Source organism: Momordica charantia, assembly GCF_013281855.1.
Source record: "Momordica charantia cultivar OHB3-1 chromosome 2 unlocalized genomic scaffold, Mcharantia_2.0 BLBB01000002.1, whole genome shotgun sequence".
Taxonomy (NCBI): Eukaryota; Viridiplantae; Streptophyta; class Magnoliopsida; order Cucurbitales; family Cucurbitaceae; genus Momordica; species Momordica charantia.
The window spans coordinates 11,297,210-11,314,006 of record NW_028275160.1 but is presented as its reverse complement, the minus strand read 5'-3'; the positions used below and the strand labels follow the sequence as shown (position 1 = coordinate 11,314,006).

The 16,797-nt window shown below is 33.1% G+C and overlaps 1 protein-coding gene across 3 annotated transcripts; it reads right to left on the bottom strand.

Annotated features, from left to right (window-relative positions):
• Positions 1–3,602: 3,602 nt before the first annotated feature.
• Positions 3,603–11,505, bottom strand: LOC111024390 (BTB/POZ domain protein TNFAIP protein). 3 transcript variants are annotated; one of them, XM_022302067.2, is made up of 10 exons: positions 10,944–11,503; positions 8,618–8,715; positions 8,482–8,527; positions 7,316–7,398; positions 7,159–7,223; positions 5,661–5,722; positions 4,909–4,968; positions 4,437–4,469; positions 3,960–4,025; positions 3,603–3,885 (listed from the first exon to the last, which is right to left on the bottom strand). In XM_022302067.2, the coding sequence occupies exons 1-10, from the start codon at positions 11,379–11,381 to the stop codon at positions 3,841–3,843; spliced, it is 996 nt and encodes a 331-aa protein (XP_022157759.1). In that variant the 5' UTR covers positions 11,382–11,503; the 3' UTR covers positions 3,603–3,840. The 3 variants fall into 3 exon arrangements, with proteins under 3 accessions (XP_022157759.1, XP_022157761.1, XP_022157760.1); XM_022302068.2 differs by lacking the exon at positions 3,603–3,885 and having other exon boundaries at positions 3,954–4,076; positions 10,944–11,505; XM_022302069.2 differs by lacking the exons at positions 8,482–8,527; positions 8,618–8,715 and having other exon boundaries at positions 10,944–11,504.
• Positions 11,506–16,797: the final 5,292 nt, after the last annotated feature.

The following is a 16,797-nucleotide window of genomic DNA, read 5'->3' as shown; positions in this document are numbered from 1 at the left end:
AAATTCACTCTGATCTTTAATGCATTATGTACCATTTATATCAATGTATTTTCACTAAATAAGGTTCATGTATGCTTTGAAGGTAATGTTGGCCGAATTTAGACTAATTTGGCCTTCATGTCTTTTAGCTCGGAGCTCCTAGCTCTTATGATTGGACCTCATGACATAATTATTGGTTTGAATTCACAGTGTTCAAGATATATATCAATTTATATATTTTTTTAAGTTCAACCTATAAAATTGTTTCTAAACAACCTTTTTGTCAACTTTTTAGTCGAAATAAAGATAAAAACGTGATGTAGCTATGGGTTGTGACCCTTTTCAATTTTAGTATACCCTAGTGTTAAAATTTCTTATTTAAACCTTTAACCTTTAAAATTATTTCAATACAACCATTATTTTACTTATGTATTAAAATGAAGATAGAAATGAGACGTGGTGCTGAGCTATAACACAATCTTGGTGTTTTAACCCCATTAAAAATGTCACCATTTGGGAGATGAGAAGATTTGGGGGTTATGATCCAACATTGTTCTCCTTAGGGGACAATCAAACCATGAGGCCCGCTCGAAATTTAGGGCCTCCCTCGTTACTGATTGAAAAATGGGAAGTTACTCATTCAAACCACAAGGACTTCTATTAATCAACAAGTTTTTACGTTTAAGGATGAAGATCGTCATACGGCTCCTTGAGGGCCATAAATAAATCTAAGGAGTGTGTCGTGATAATTTATCTTGATATGTCATTTTCGTAGAATAGTACAGGATAAAAACCTATTTGTGTCCCGTCTTTTATCATTCAATCATTTTATTTGTCATTGTCTTGAAAACGTTACCCAAATCTTCCATGATTTTCCTTTCACAAACTTCAGACTTCCTCTCGACCCGCTCTACTTCAACTTCAAACCACAGGAGGTTGCTAATTTTTACTGTTGTGCAACTCCCCCTCACCCCACGACTAAAACCCTTCCACTTCTTTTTACAACTTATTATCAAATGTGGTCACGTGGGAACCTCTATTTTTACAATTTATCGTCACGTCATACTTTCATTGTCATTTTAGTGAGGAAGCTAATAGAATAATTACGTTGAAGCAAGTTTTTAAAGCTTAATGAATTAAATAAAACTTTTGAAACAATAAAGCCATGATCGAAACAGGTCCAAAAGTTTATGGACATATATAATTGAAATCATGCACTTTGCATTCCCATCTATCTTTGTTTTTACCGCTCATTAACAGAAAATTTACAAATGGTTGTTTTGAAATAATTTTTAAGGTTAGAAGTAAATAAGTTTAAAATGTTATAAATATCAAAATAAGATGTCTATAACCCTCATACTTTTCTCTTTCCTCTTGAAAAGGGAAATCGGACCAACTCTGAAACTTTTTGACTGTCTTTTCATCTCTCTGGTGTTCTTATTGTTCTTAGTTTTATAACATAAAAATCATTTTTAAGGGTGTTTTATATAATTTACCATGATTAATTCAGTACTTTAAACTTGATTTTGTGGTTAAATAACATATTAAAAAGATAGATATTGGTTCTCATTATTTCACCAATTTTTTAAGCTACCCACATAAATATAGTTAAATAGCTAAATGGTAATTAAAGTATTTACTTCTTTATACTTCTTTCTTTGAGGGTTAAAACAACTTTCTTTGAGGTCCAATGTTCAAATCCTCATCTTCACGCTTTTTGTACTTAAAAAAAAAAAAATATATATATATATATATATATATATATATATATATATATATAAAAGTGAAGAATCAAACTTATGAATGATTGAGTAGAAATAGAGATGCCATGGTAAGTCTCAAAGTTGCCGTATACATCAGCAGTATTGGTACCTACGTCCAACCATTACGTTGTGAATTCGAATTCTCCCACCCTACTTGTTGTACTAAAAAATAATAATAATAAATGAATATAACTCATCAAATTTTATTTAATTATTTTTGTAATTGATTATGATCGTGGATTATTGATCTGTGTTGTGTTATAACTTTTATTTTAATGAATATTCTTTTAAGAAAAGTAATAAATAATATGAAATTTTATAATATCAATCCGTGTATAACTCAATTGGTTAAGTCATGTATCTTCAATTAAAAGATTGTGAGTTCGAATCCTCACCCCACGTGTTGTATTAAAAATATACCTATGAAATTTTATAATTACCTCATTTGATATTTATTTAATTAATCAGTTTAATAAATAGTGATTTGAGAGTGCTTTTAGAAAAAATTCTATGTATATAATAACACTTTAATAAAGAGAATGCTTCATATAAAGTTATATTGATTTTTAGTTCTATTACTTTTTGGAGTACTTCCAAATCAAATACTTGGCCAAAAACATAGTATAAAAGTCTTTCTTCACAAAATTGTTGCTTCACCCTTTTTGAAAAATCACTTTAATATATAGTTTTTGTTAGTACAAGTAAAAAGTAGAGATTCAAATTCACGACTTTTTTATCTGAAATAGGTATTTTAACCAATTGAACTAGGTTTACTTTACACTTTAATATTATTTTAAATATGATAATCTTCAGTGAAAAATGATAATAAAACTTTGATCACTTTTCAACTTTTTTGAATGATTTTTTGAATATAAAATGCCTATATTAGGCCTAAGCTTTAAAAATATGACAATTTCTATCTTTAATATTATTTTTGTTGTCAAAATCTATCCCCAAAAACTACCTGAGCCAGGCCAAACCGAGCCAGGCCAAATCGAGCCTAGCTCAAGTGATTAAGGCACTTATCTTTGACCAAAAGGTCATGAGTTCGAATTCCCACCCCCACATATTCGTACTAAAAAAAACCTACTTGAGCCAACCTATGTGGTCATGTTAATATATATTTGAAACCACATCCACCGTCTATGAGATTACGTCATCATGACGACAAAGACCAAAATAGTTACTTTTCAAATTTTCAAAGACTAAGGTCTTGTTTGATAGCTATTTTGCTTTTCATTTTATATTTTTTCAAAATTAAAACTGTAAACACGACTTCACTTATGTAGGTATTTCTATGCTTTGTTATCTACATTTTGAATCAATTTCAAAATCTAAGCAAAATTTGAAAAGGTGAAAAAAGAAAAGAAAAAAAAGTATAGTTTAAATACTATTTTGGTCTCCGTACTTTCAAAATGTCATAAAAAAGTGACCATTTAGGTATTATTTGTAAAATTTTAACACAAATTTTATATACTACGAAAACCATTTAATACAAAGTTATGACTACATTTCAAGAAATTTATTGGACGTAGTGTCGTGCTAATGTGATACAAAAAAGAGATAAAACAAAAAATAAATGGACCAAAACCATCACTTTTAAAAATACACCGACTAAAATGGATGTTTTGAAAGTATAGAAACCAGAAAGACAAAAGTTGAAAGTACAACAACCAAATTAGTATTTAAACCAAAAAGTAGCTATTAAAAATTTGTTTCCGATGAAAAACAAATCGAGAAAATTTTAAGAGAGAAAGAAAACAAAAAATAAAAAACAAAATGATTATCAAATGGGCCTAAAACAGACATTTTGAAAATTCAATACCAAAATGCTAAAGGCCGAAAGTTCACAGACCAAAATGAGATTTAAGCGCTATAATTTCTATCAGCTCTTAAATATTGAAAAGATGAAAGTAAAAGGTCACTCCTAGAACTAGAAGTAATTCAAGCTTTGATTAGATAGAGCCTCAGCCCTCAACTGCTGAACCCCACAGCAAGAAACTCAAATGGGGCAAACAAAAGCACTTCTGAACCTATTTTAATATACTACAAATGTTACCTACTGACTACAACTTGCTCCAGTTCAGCCTGTGATGTGCTATTCCTTCCCTAACACTGATTCAAGAAGAGCAGCCTCCTCCTCCTGCAGACAAACAAAAGAAGCCATTATACCATAAACATCATCTGAATTACCAAAACTAGATCACGTTCACATACCACCAATGCATTAAATTCCGTCTCTTTGTCGATGGCGCTGATAATTGCCGGGTCCTCTAACAGCTCCTGTTTCCAGAACATGTAGCTAATTGGTCAGTTACTCTCCCCGTGCTCCCACTTTTACCTCGATCGTCATGCATTTGTTCAGTACATATGATCTCCAAAGTCGAATTCTATTAGACTAATCTAAGCCTATTCATTCCTTAAAAATATGGACAGAGGCTTGAGAGCAAAATGCATGATAAGAATCGAAGTCGGAGTTGAGCTGAACTTTTTTCTGTGATTTTATGGCTTCTTTGTGAGCTTTTAAGGCCAAATTTTTGTGTGAATTATCATTCAAACCCTTAAATACAGCACTTGCATACATTTAGGAGGGTGATTGATCAAATTGAAAGTTTGAGAGTGTTAATTGTAACAACCAAACTGTAGAATTCAGCAGAGATGAAAGTAATCATAAGATGCATGAAATTGGCTTACATCATCAGCAATTGTTAGTTGTCCAAGCTTGTCCTGCAAAAAACAAATGGGTAACACTGGATCAACCATCACTCAATAGAAGCAACAAGCCGACTAACAACATTTGATTTGGAAAAATAACACCTAGAACTGTACATTTAGCATCATTATGTTTAAAGAAGATTCCAATCTAAACACAACAGAGCCCAAATTGGAGTGTAACATGGGATAGTTATAACTAATTCATAGTGTTAAACTACCACTAATCCAAAAGCTTAAGCTTATACACCACAATAAAGTTAATAATTTACCTAAGACTCACTCCCCTCACTTGTGGGCTTGAAAATTTGCACAAAACCCAACAACAGTCATCACTTTAATTGGAGAGGAAATGATATTACAAGAGTTTGAACATAGAGCCTCTCGCCCAAAAGTTTAAGCTTATGGGTTATAGCAAATCTAACCATTTATCACAACTTTAACACATAGGTACCTTGGTAGCGACAAAAAGAAGCGGATCAGATGGCGTATAAATCATGTAATGTGCTCCATCCTGCACCCCACAAAAAGTGTAGCATGTACAATGCATTAAAATCATATATTTTAAATAAATCTGAAACAGAGAAGACCTGTGAAAATCTTCAGCTATCTAGAGGAATATGTTCACATCAGAACATAAACGTTTGTCACTATCCACTGAATGATTTATTCATGAATTTTGTTTATAAAAATGAAAACAGTAGTGGAAAAAATGATTTGCAAGATAACTGCATTTTGTAAAATAAAAGAACCAATACTAGAAAGTGAATTAATATAGTTGATGGCTGAAATCCAAATCTTGAGGATAAACCCCAACCAAGCATCAAAGACTTGTATCAACGATCAAAAATTTTTTTTTTATTACAGATCAATCATTGTTGTGAAGGTTAAAAATTACTTCCTGAGTACCACTTCGGTTTTTATTCATTTATTTTTTGGAGGGTCAGATGGTGCTGCTATTTAGACAACTATAGCACACGATGTATAAACCAGCAAATTAAAAAGACTGTTATAAGCACAGATTCAAATACAAATACAAAATGAAACACCGGATACTATAAATAACAAGAACTCGTGAAAGAAAGAAAGAAGATAACTCTAATTATTACAAATTTACACTATCTTTTTCTGAAATGTCATTATTTTGATGATGTATACATCAAAAAAAGTCCAAACTCACTATCACATCCATAAATTTAACATTACCATATGGAAGCAAGTGATTTCTACACCCTCGTTAGGCAAGCCATCTACATCTTGGCCATCATCTGCAAGAGAATGAACAAACTGCGTAAAATTTAATCCTGCATCTATTGTTTGTACACAAAAAACAGTCGGAAGTAGTGAAATCAATTACCTAAGTTTCAATATATGTAAATCTGTGCACATGAGAAGTTACATCTATTATGTAAGTTTGCACGTCTACAAGAATTTAGGTGAACAGCAGATATTCGTCCTTTATTTCTTGGAGACAGATTCATTCGGTCAAAAGTTATTTTTTTCCCCTCAGCAGGGAATACTAATTTCATCAAATTATCAAAAGTACAAAAGTGATAAGAAATTAGCCCAATTAGTGAAAAGGTCTTGTTCAAAATTGATCAGAAAAGAATGGTAGTTTAAAATTGAAATAAAGAACTTTAAATGGAAGCTCTATATTGAAGTCCCCCAAATATCTTCTTTACAAGAACAAATCAGCCCAAGCTCTTCTCCAATCCTTCTCATTGATAACCCAACAACACTAAAGAAACTTTGGAATATGCCTCTCCAAGAAGGTTAGGAGGAAACAATTTCTACAGATATAATGGAAGATCTGGAGAATAAGCAAGGCCTAGTTGTTTCTAAGCCAAGAAATTCTGGGAAATGAAGAACCTAATCTAACATAAACTCTATAGGATATATTGAAATGAGATATGTCCAAGATAAGGGTACAAGCGTCAATAATTCATTAACTGGTTAAATTCCAGCAGTACCAATGGTACACCAATGGAGTATTTATGCCTACAATTGAAGCATCAAATTGTACGGTCAGAAGTTTGATGTGGCACTTAGCGTGGAACACAATGAAAGGCTTTTTGAAGATATATCTCCTTTTGAATTTTTTTGAAGATAAGAAATTCTTTTGTAATTATGGCCTCCTTATGATTATCAAGGACTGGCAGCCTCTTACTAAGTAGTTCCTCGAGATGGCGTGCCCTCTACCTAGTTAGGCTATTCCATGCCTTCCTTTTTTTGGAATACATCAGTCTATTTCTTACCCAAAAAAAAAACATCAAAAGAAACATGCATTAGATACGTTAATGTAAAACCATAAGTGGCTGCAAATTCAAAGTTATGTCATGAGATTTCTTTTTACATACATGAGATACATGTGACTTTTTTGTTATTATTATTATTACTTTTGCTAATGAGAAACCACTAATTTTAGTAAACTGATGGCCCAAAACAACCTAAAGGTATCCCCATGCCACAAGGGAGGAATTAAACAAACAGCCTCCAATCTTGGTTGATGACTAAAGAAGCATAGTCACAATAAAATTGGTGTATTAAACTAAAATCATAAATTTCCTTCTAGACTGCCACAAACGTGCTCTAGTTGCGTGAGACCAAAGGATTCTAGCTTTATTGATATCTTTTACAAGTTAAAGTTAAACAAATACAAATGATCGTAGAATCATTTAAAATTTTAGAAAAATAATGTTGATACCTGTGCGGAAATCAAATATGTCATCTTCTGAATAGCAAAACCCTCCCCTTGCTGTATAGCAAAATCTAACAGGAGATTAAGATATCAGATGGTGTAACGAAATATAAACCAAAACTTTTTTCATAAAATTTTAATGAAGGTATAAAAACTATCATACCCACTGTGTACCAAATGCATGTGTATTTTGGCCAGAGCATAAGCAGCAGCAGGAAGAATAGCTTCAACTTCATCATCACTAACCTGAGACATAGAAGATGGAGACTATTTTTTTAAAAGGGAACAAAACTTTCATTGAATTTATAAGAAGTTGCAAACAGATTACATAGCCACAATGATTACAACTCCAACTAGGAGCATAACAATTCCCAGAGGAAAAAAAAAAGAAAAAAAAGGAGACACTCATTTACAGAATAATGAAAGAGTGCCCTAAACCACTTCCATTAAAAAAATAACCCCTAAGAAGAAAGAAAAATACACCAAGAAGCAAAATAATAGATGCAAAGTGTCTCCTCAAAGTGCTCATAATCCACTCCCAATGTTCTGTCGAAAAACCTAAAACAAAACTATCAAATGACCAATAGACCATATGCTCTCCTCAAGAAACCACAAGAATATCCACTCTTCCATTATGAAACAGCAAGTCCACAAAAAATTACTCTGAGATCAGCCAAGCAGAAGGAAGGAAGAAATTGGAGAAAATCATTATAAAAATTAAGGAGAAAATACTTTGGTTAAATCAATTAAAACCCTAAATTTTATCAAAAGAAAAGAAAAAAGAAAAAAGAAAAAAATTTAAACTGTAAACTAATAATTGTATCAATTTAAAACATAAATTTTCATGAGTGAAATTTTCATTCATCAATTAAATCTCTGTTTTTTAGCAAACAAAAAAAAAAAAAAAAAACCTTTCATAAGTGAATTAATTTACACCCACCATTCGAGTTCTGTTTGAAAATCATTAATGCATAATATTTCATTTAATCTTACCTTTAAAGACGTCTATGCACGTATGAGAATTATACATTAACGGTCTTCAAAGAAAACCCTGGTTCCTAACTGAGGGTCTAAGATTTACCTAGGAAAGTTTAGGTTTTAATTGATTCAACCTGCAAAATTTAGGGGTATAAATTGATTTTTTCCCTAAACAAATTTTTTGGAGCAAATAAAAAGCACGAATTGTAAAAGAATGGAATTTTCCTTACATAACATAGAAATATACCAGCTTCACGACTTGAATTAATATCATAAACCCATGTGTATTCGGAAGTTCATGAACACTCTAAAACTAGCGAGGAAATTTAACCAGAGGAAAAGAAATCATACAGCTGACCATCCATCAATATTCTTGCTCTTTAATATTTGAACAGGCCTGCAGCAATTTTGAGGTAAATTAGATAAGACATCAAACTTTCAACGTGCGAAGGCTATATCATAGTTACATGGTACCGACACCACTTACGTGTCCATAGGGCAAAGCAGCATGCACTCATCCCCTTTTGAACTTCTAAATACTCTTCTTATAACGCATTCCAAAGGCAAGTTATTTAAAGGATCAACCTGTCCATTTAGAATTTTTAAAGATGCAAAACCCAAAAAAAAAAAAAGAATAGAAGTGAAGATTTTATTAGACCACAAATACAACAAAAGAAATAACAGAATAAAAGAGAACTTAGTAGTTAGGATGTAGCTTTTCGGAATTCTGTGGTTTCGTCCAAATCCAAGTACACCAAAGGAAGCCTTTGATAAGAGCCAAATAACTTCTGTCTTTTTGCTTAATGGGTGATTAAGGAGGAGAAGGTAGATGTAGACACCTTGGAGTCTTGGAAAAAAGACTAGCTGAAGGAGGAAAAAGCATATTCCAGAATTTAGTTTACTTGATCACCATGGAAAAGATGTGGTCTTAAGATTCCTCAGGCCATTTGCAAATGATGCACATATGGCCATGGATGGATTTCTTCGTATTTTTTATCACGAGAGTTTGATACTCTCAAGGAGAATTTCCTTTCACCTTTTTAGGGGAGCTGTCCTTCCAAATGATAGAGCACAATTGACAGCCTTGAACAGTTTTGAAGGAGGATTTACAGCTGAAAAGGCTTGGGGCCAAGGGGCTAAACCATAAGTCATTTGAAGCAAAAAGGAGATTAATGTATGATGATGCCCATTCAAGAAAGGCAATCTTGAAATTCGCTTGAGATGTTGATTTGACGATCTCAAGCGATCTGTTTATATGCCTCAGGTTTGGAAACTCAAAGGCTGATCAGTCATTCTACTCCTTTAAAATTACTACTTCAACTACTCTCTACGTTTTGACATTTGGTTCATGTGAATGACATTTAGTCGCATGGAGTAACTAACTGCTATTGATTCACCAATTCATGACTTCGATAAAGCATTCTCTCTTAAAGACTTGGTACGTCTAAAATATTCTTCTAGCATTATGGTTGTGGGTGCCTCAAGGATGGTGGCCTTATTCTGTCACAGTCCAAATATACCTTTGATTTGCTAAAGGTCAAAATGGATGGGGCCAACTCCAATTCTACACCAATAGTGAGTCCCTTTACAGCTTAAAAAGTCAGAACACGTTTATTGATCCATTACAATATCAAAGCACAATGAGCACCCCTCAATATCTCACAATTACTAAACCAAATATCGTTCTAATAACGAATTCCAATTTCTTTAAAAAAATATTACACCACAACGATAGAGGTGAGGATTCAAATCTATAACCTCTTAAATAAAGTAAAAATCCCTTAACTATTGATTGGGTTATACTCATATTATTAATTCCAATTTAAGAATCATCTACATGACATGAAATATATACCAAGGTACTTAAACTTAAAAGAAACTGCTCCATTTGGTCTTCATCTACAAAAACCTTTGTCCTTAAATCTTATTGGCTTTTTTCTTTGATCTTTAGCTTACCGAGCTCTAAACACTTCCGAGAGACTTCAGAAGAAATGCCCAAATTGGTCTATTTCCTCGTCGGTGTGTTGCCTTTGTCTAAGGGAAGCAGAATCTTTAGATCACTTGTTTCTACATTGTACGTTTGCTTCTAAATGTTGGCAGATTATGTTTGAGATTTTCGGGTTTGTTGGTTGTATGCCGAGAAAGGTTGAGGATTGGATGATGGAAAGCTTTGCTGGTGGGCATCTCAAAGGAAAGGCATATTTTTTGTGGAAGTGTGTTTTTCGAGCGCTTCTTTGGAACCTATGGATGGAAAGGAATATTCGCTCTTTTGATGATAAGTCCAAGTCTTTTGATTCTTTTTGTAATAGTGTACATATTACAGCCTATTGGTGGTGTCATATGAATACGAAATTCTTTTGTAACTACAACCTCTCCATGATCCTTCAAGATTGGAGAGCGTTGATTCGTTAGTTCCTTTTTGGAGGGGTCTTCTCGTCCCCTGTCCCATAGGCTGTTTTTGTGTTTCTCTCGTTAATGAATTGTCTCTTTATCCAAAAAAAAAAAAAAAAAAATCTTATTGGCTAGTTGATCGGTCCAGATTGGGTGTCGTAAGCAACAAGTGGTAGGTGCATATTCTTCGGTGGAAATCTTGTTGCTTGTAATCTGCTATAGTTGACTAGTTTCATATTGTTGAAAGCAATTAGTTACAGCACAATTGTATTCACTTTAGCCAGTTTAGTTGTTTAGTTTCTGCAACTGAGCGCCTAGAAATAACAGATGCATTCATCAAACGTAAACTGAAAATTTCACCATATAACTAAACAGGGGAGCACCGAGTTGATACCAAGAGGGAACCAAGAAAGAAGCCTTACCATGGTAGCAATTCGCTTAGTTGAAGCCATGAGAACCTTCCCATGGTCGTCCAGCACAAACCCAGCCGGCGGTTTGGGCAACGTGGTCGGATGGTACGACAAATAACTGGAATCGGAACTGGAGCTCGAGGGTCCAGCCTCATCGACGCTAAAATCCTCCACAGCTTCGAGGTCGCTGGGATTAAAAACCTTGGTATCGCCCTTGCCCTTTTTCTTCCGTTTCTTGGGAGCCGCGGAGGAAGATTGTTTGGGCAAGGGTCCAGGCTGAGAATTGGCAGCTCGGCAAAGACATGGTCGCAGTGTGGGAGAGCTCGGATTAAGAAAATGGATGGAATTTGAAGGCGAAGGCCGCCATTTGAGGCTAGAAAACGTGTGGAATAGCGAAGGAGCAGCAGTGGAATCAGAGAGGGAAGGAATTGAAATGGATAACAATGCCATGATTGAGCTCTTCTTTGGGAAGGTGAAACCTAAAACGCAAACATTTTTGGCGGCAGAGTTGAGTTAGTTTCTGGGAACAGATTTTTTATTTTGCAGCTTCATTTCCAACCATTTGGGTAAGTAGTGTTATGGCCAAGATTTTAGGGGCTTTTTTTCCCCTTTTTTTCTAAATAATGATTTCTTAAAAAAAAAAATAACAGAAATAATGTTGGTTAAAAAGTATTTTAAAAAAAATGGAGTAATGAAATTCGCTGCGATTTTATGTAAAACACATCGGATGGCTGCGACATTTGATGCGAGATCCTTGTGACGTGCTCAAACTTTTCAAGTATGGAACCACATGTTTGGTGATGGAAATCACAGTAGATGCATGCGATTTTCTTTCAATCAAATCGCGATCAATTGTATATGATTGATCTTGAAAATGACCAACTTCAAGAAGCTTGGATTAAGGTGGCTAACGTACGAAGGAACCTGCAATTGTATAGAGAAAGTAAAAAGCTCTGACGCTCAAGTCAGTCTTCGTTTGATCTATTGCTCCAGAGAGAATCGTTTCACGTACCTAAAAATTGAGGGGATGGCTTTATTTATAGGTGTTGAGCTTCCGATAGTGGTTGAAGAGCGGTTACAATCGTCCTGTAAATCACAGCGTGTTGTTGGAAAGATGGTTGAGTATTTTTGTGATATAGCTCATCCTTGTTGGCCGAGCTTATCCTTTTGACCGAGGTACTCCATGGCTAAGCTTTGAATCATGAATGAGGTGTTTTATGGTCGATGTGAGCTTTATGGCCAAGCTAACTCTTATTGGTCCATGTGTCACGTTGCTTTTTATCACCTAACAATATATATGTCGTGCTGGCACCTAAATCACATCCATTATAAGTGATTTTTTACTCTAACCAACAGTAGATGCATGCAAATCTTGTAGTAAGAATCTTGGCGAACTCCATTATTTATTAAGAATCCAAGTCTCTCGGGATCCCTCAGGAAGCCCTTCATCCCAAACCCAAAATGTCCACGACATTCTTGCCAAACTCACAACTTTAGTCACCTAAAACCTACTTCATCCCCATGGTCACTGGACGTACTCTATCCTTACATGATAGCTCCCTTCTGACTGACATCACACAGTATCGTAGCACTCTCAGGTCTCTACAATATCTTCTTCACACTCATCCATGTTGGAATTTATGCTCTAAAGTCCCGCAGTTAAAAAATGTTTTATTATTTATTTGAAAAATAATTATTTAATTATTTTAATAATTGTATGCAATATTTATTATCTATTTTTATAAAAATCTAAGGTTATAAATGTAATCTTGAACAGTATATAGTTGACATACAAGAGGATCGTATTCAAGTTATAATCTAAACAGTATATAGTATATAGATAAAGTTTGGTACCTTATTATGGTAACGCTATTGATACGATTCATTTTGTAAATGTTACATATGATTTGATCCAAATCATTCATGTAGAAACATGTGAGTGAGCGTATCATATACAATGAATTTGTATGAGACTAGATTGCAAAATACTTAATCTAGCTTTCTTTATAAATTCATTAAAAGATAAAGTAAATATTTCTTAGGATGATTATGTGTGACTAAATCTTAACCTTGAGTGATTTATGAACTTCTACCTATGGGGCATGTCTTTTGATTTACATGGGTGAAAATGACTTTTGTAGGCAATCCAATAAGCTTACTATTTTAGAGATTTGACCAAATAGGGAGTTTGAAACATAATATCACAAGATGGGATTCACACGTTCCCATTATAGAGTTAGTAGATAAGTAGTTTCCGTAAGTGCTGATTTCAGGATTTGAACAATGGGGTCTCACCCTCTCACTGGCCCAATAGGAACTTAGTTTAATTTATAGTTTGATTATAAACAAATTGTTCTTAGAGGATCAATGGTACGTAAGGTATAAGATGTAATTATATGGGTATAATAGACTTTTGACCCAACTGTAATTTTTGAACAACTCGTGAAGAGTCGACTTGCAAACAGTGATCGTATCCATGGACATAACATGTTCTCCCGTGCATAAGAGTGCAATAGTAGAGTAACCTCAAGTTAATGAATGAAATTAATTAATTAATTAGTTTAATTTATTAATTTTATATCATTTGAGCTTATAAACTGTAAATCCATAAAGTTTCCTTGCTATCAATTATGCGAAAGAAAATTGAATTTGAAATGTTGAAATTAATATTTAATTATTTAGTATAATTGGATACATTAAATAATAAAGAGAATATGAATTAATGTATTTGATAAATTAATCAGAAAATTATATTTTATTAATATATAATATATACTAATAATATATTTATTTGAATAAGATTCAAATAATAATAATTTTTTTTATCTAAGTTATTAAAAGATTTTATTTGACTAAAGATCATATCCTCAGTGAGACATTTGATATATTCGGAGGAAAATTATATTTTATTAATATATAAAATTTATTATAAAATATTTATTTGAATAAGATTCAAATAATATAAAATTTTAAAATATGAGATATTAAAATATATAATTTTATTAAGGATTCTATTTCAAGTATATTTTATACATTAAAAGAAAAATAAATATTTTCTTAATATATGAAATATAATAATAAGATATATATTTGAATAGAGGATCAAATAATATTAAATTTTAATATATGAGATATTAAAAGATATTATTGTATTTAAAGGTTCTATCTCAATTAATGTGTGTATATATATATAGTATTAATATATGAAATATAGTAATACGATATTTATTTGAATAGAGAATAAAAAATAAAAAATATACGAGATATTAAAAGTCCTATAAATAGGAGCTTGGGTAAGAAAAAAGAACATACGCATTATTTGAGAGAATTCTATCTAATTTTTTTCTTATGCTCAGTCGAATAAGGTTCCCCAAGGTTGTTTCAATTTCTAATTTTATTCTTAATTTAGTTCTAAATGTAAATTCAATATCGATCCAAGATTTCTAAATTTTTTGGAATTAAAATTCCATTGTAGAATTGTTTGGGTATTTTTGATATAAAATAAATGAAAGAGCGCAAGTGTACACCCGTCACAACTTATAAAACGGAAAGAGTATTTCGAGTATCGATCCTTAGGGACAAATGAAGTTTTTTTATAAAAAAATGTTAATGATTGGTGACTTTGCAATTGATTTAGGGCTAACAAATATCAAGGATAATGTTGGTTTTGATGTTTTAAGACTTGCTGCAATAAACTTATACTAAAAATACGACAGATTTTTCCATCTAGGCGTCAGGCGCCTCTCAATATTTTTCATCGGTTTTGTCTCATCATCTTCTTATGTCTAAGTGATTTTGAAGGTATAAGTTCATCCCTAAAATGTCTATTAGAAAATTGAACTTAATTTAATAAAAATCAACCGTAACCTTAGGTCGAGGTCCTATGACTTGGCTACCCGAGCGAAATCTTTATGTCTAAAGTATTTCTCTCCAAAGTTAAATCATTAAAGTTGTGGAAATGTATCAACTCTTTCAGTATTGATGCTTGGTTAAAACATTAATTGATCAAATCAAATTTTAACTTTGTAAAACAACCTTAAGTGATAAAAGATCATCGGGGCTTCGGTTGCCGGCTCCCCTGTTATCAGGTCACCAACTTCCTTCACCTTCCGGCACTGGGCAGGCGTCAGCCCCCATACATGGTCTTACGACTTTGTGGAGACCTGTGTTTTTGGTAAATAGTCGTCCGGGCCTGGTCACTGCGACCCCCTTTGTGAGGAGGCACCCCTTCTCCCGAAGTTACGGGGCTATTTTGCCGAGCTCCTTAGAGAGAGTTGTCTCGCGCCCCTAGGTATTCTCTACCTACCCACCTGTGTCGAAAAACACATTTTACCTTTTTAGATTTTAAAAACTTTAGCTAATCGTCCATAACCGGGCTTGGGAAAAATAAATTTAGCTCATAAATTTAGAGAAAAATAATAGAATTGCATGTTGATGTAAATAAGAGACATAATTAAAAGATGAATATAATTAAAACAAGTTGAAAATGGGTAAATTGTAACCCGAATGACCCTAACCCGTCCTCTTTCAAGATTGAGGAGCAATACTCGGTCAATTCTACAAGTTTGTGTGATTACAATTTTGTAGAGAGAGAAAGATGAATATCAAGGAACTTGCTGTAATTTTAATTGAATAAGATCAAACTTACAATTGAAGAAAAATACGCTGGAAATAAGCAAAGTTTAAAACAACAACAATTAAAAAACTTAAAAGGGAAAACATAAGTAAGCTGAGAGTATAGTGTCTAAAGCTGAAAATGATCACTTGAGGATGCTGAATGAAGTGATGGAGTTGCTGTATTTATAAGGACTTCAAGGCGGTTAGGAGGTTGAGACTTTCATGGAAACCATCCCTTTACAACATCTTTTGGTTGGTTTATTGTTGAATTGGTCATGCATGGAAACCATCCCTTTACAACATGCATGGAAGACACGTGGAGGGGCTTGGGGAAGCTTCAAAACACATAAAAACTTGCATTTTACCTTAAGGGCAATCTCGAAATTGGACAAGGCACCTAGCTCAGTTTTTTCTGCACAAAATTGTAATTTTCGTTAGAAATCAACTCTAAATGATGTAAAAACGTCTTTTATGCATGTATAACCTAAGATAACTCAAAATGAAAGGTTTAGGACACTAAACTAAGCTTCAAACACGGTTTTTGAGTGTAAAACGATAAAAAACAACACGTAACTAGTTCCTTTTTACCCATGTAAACAAGAGAAATCAAAAATGAATTCTTCGTTCCAACAATCCTGACATCACCTTTGTTGTCAACAAGCTTAGCTAACTCAACGAAGCTCCAACTACAGCACGCTAGCAAGCTCTCAAATGTGTGCTCATATATCTTAGTGGAGCTGCCAAACTTGGTCTAGCCATCCAACCAACAATTCACTTTACACTCATGGGGTATTGTGGTGTAGATCGGGTTGCATATCCAGATGATTGATGGTCTATTGGTAGCTACTTGTTAGTTAACTCAAGCTACAATTACAAGTTTGAAGGTTAGTTTTGAGTTGGTCTAGTCTAAGTCCTAGTTTCTAGGGAGTTGTTAATTGTGTTTTTAGTTGTAGTCAAAGTATTTTAAGTTCCTATTCTTATGAAGTTAAGTAGAGTAAATTGCTAATTTTGTAGAGATAGTTGCATCTATTTTTATCATTAGAGTGTGTATTTATATGGAACATTATTGAATAAAATTTACACTTCCCCACTTTCTCATTTATCTCTTAACAATAAGAACTACAATGGTATTAGAGCCTTATAAGTGAAATATCTCCAAGAAAAACTGAGTGATACACATGTAAGAGTTGTGTTAAATGGAGTTATGACCAAACAATCTTTCTTCACTGACTCCACCTGTGTTTGATGG

Bases quoted from the DNA above. Each gene is read 5' to 3' on its own strand.
- LOC111024390 (XM_022302067.2), bottom strand. From the start codon at position 11,381: ATGGCATTGTTATCCATTTCAATTCCTTCCCTCTCTGATTCCACTGCT. The intron at 8,528-8,617 runs GTAAGTGGTGTC...AAATTGCTGCAG, and splicing joins CTGCTTTGCCCTATGGACAC to GCCTGTTCAAATATTAAAGA. The intron at 4,026-4,436 runs GTAAGCCAATTT...TTCTGGAAACAG, and splicing joins AACTAACAATTGCTGATGAT to GAGCTGTTAGAGGACCCGGC.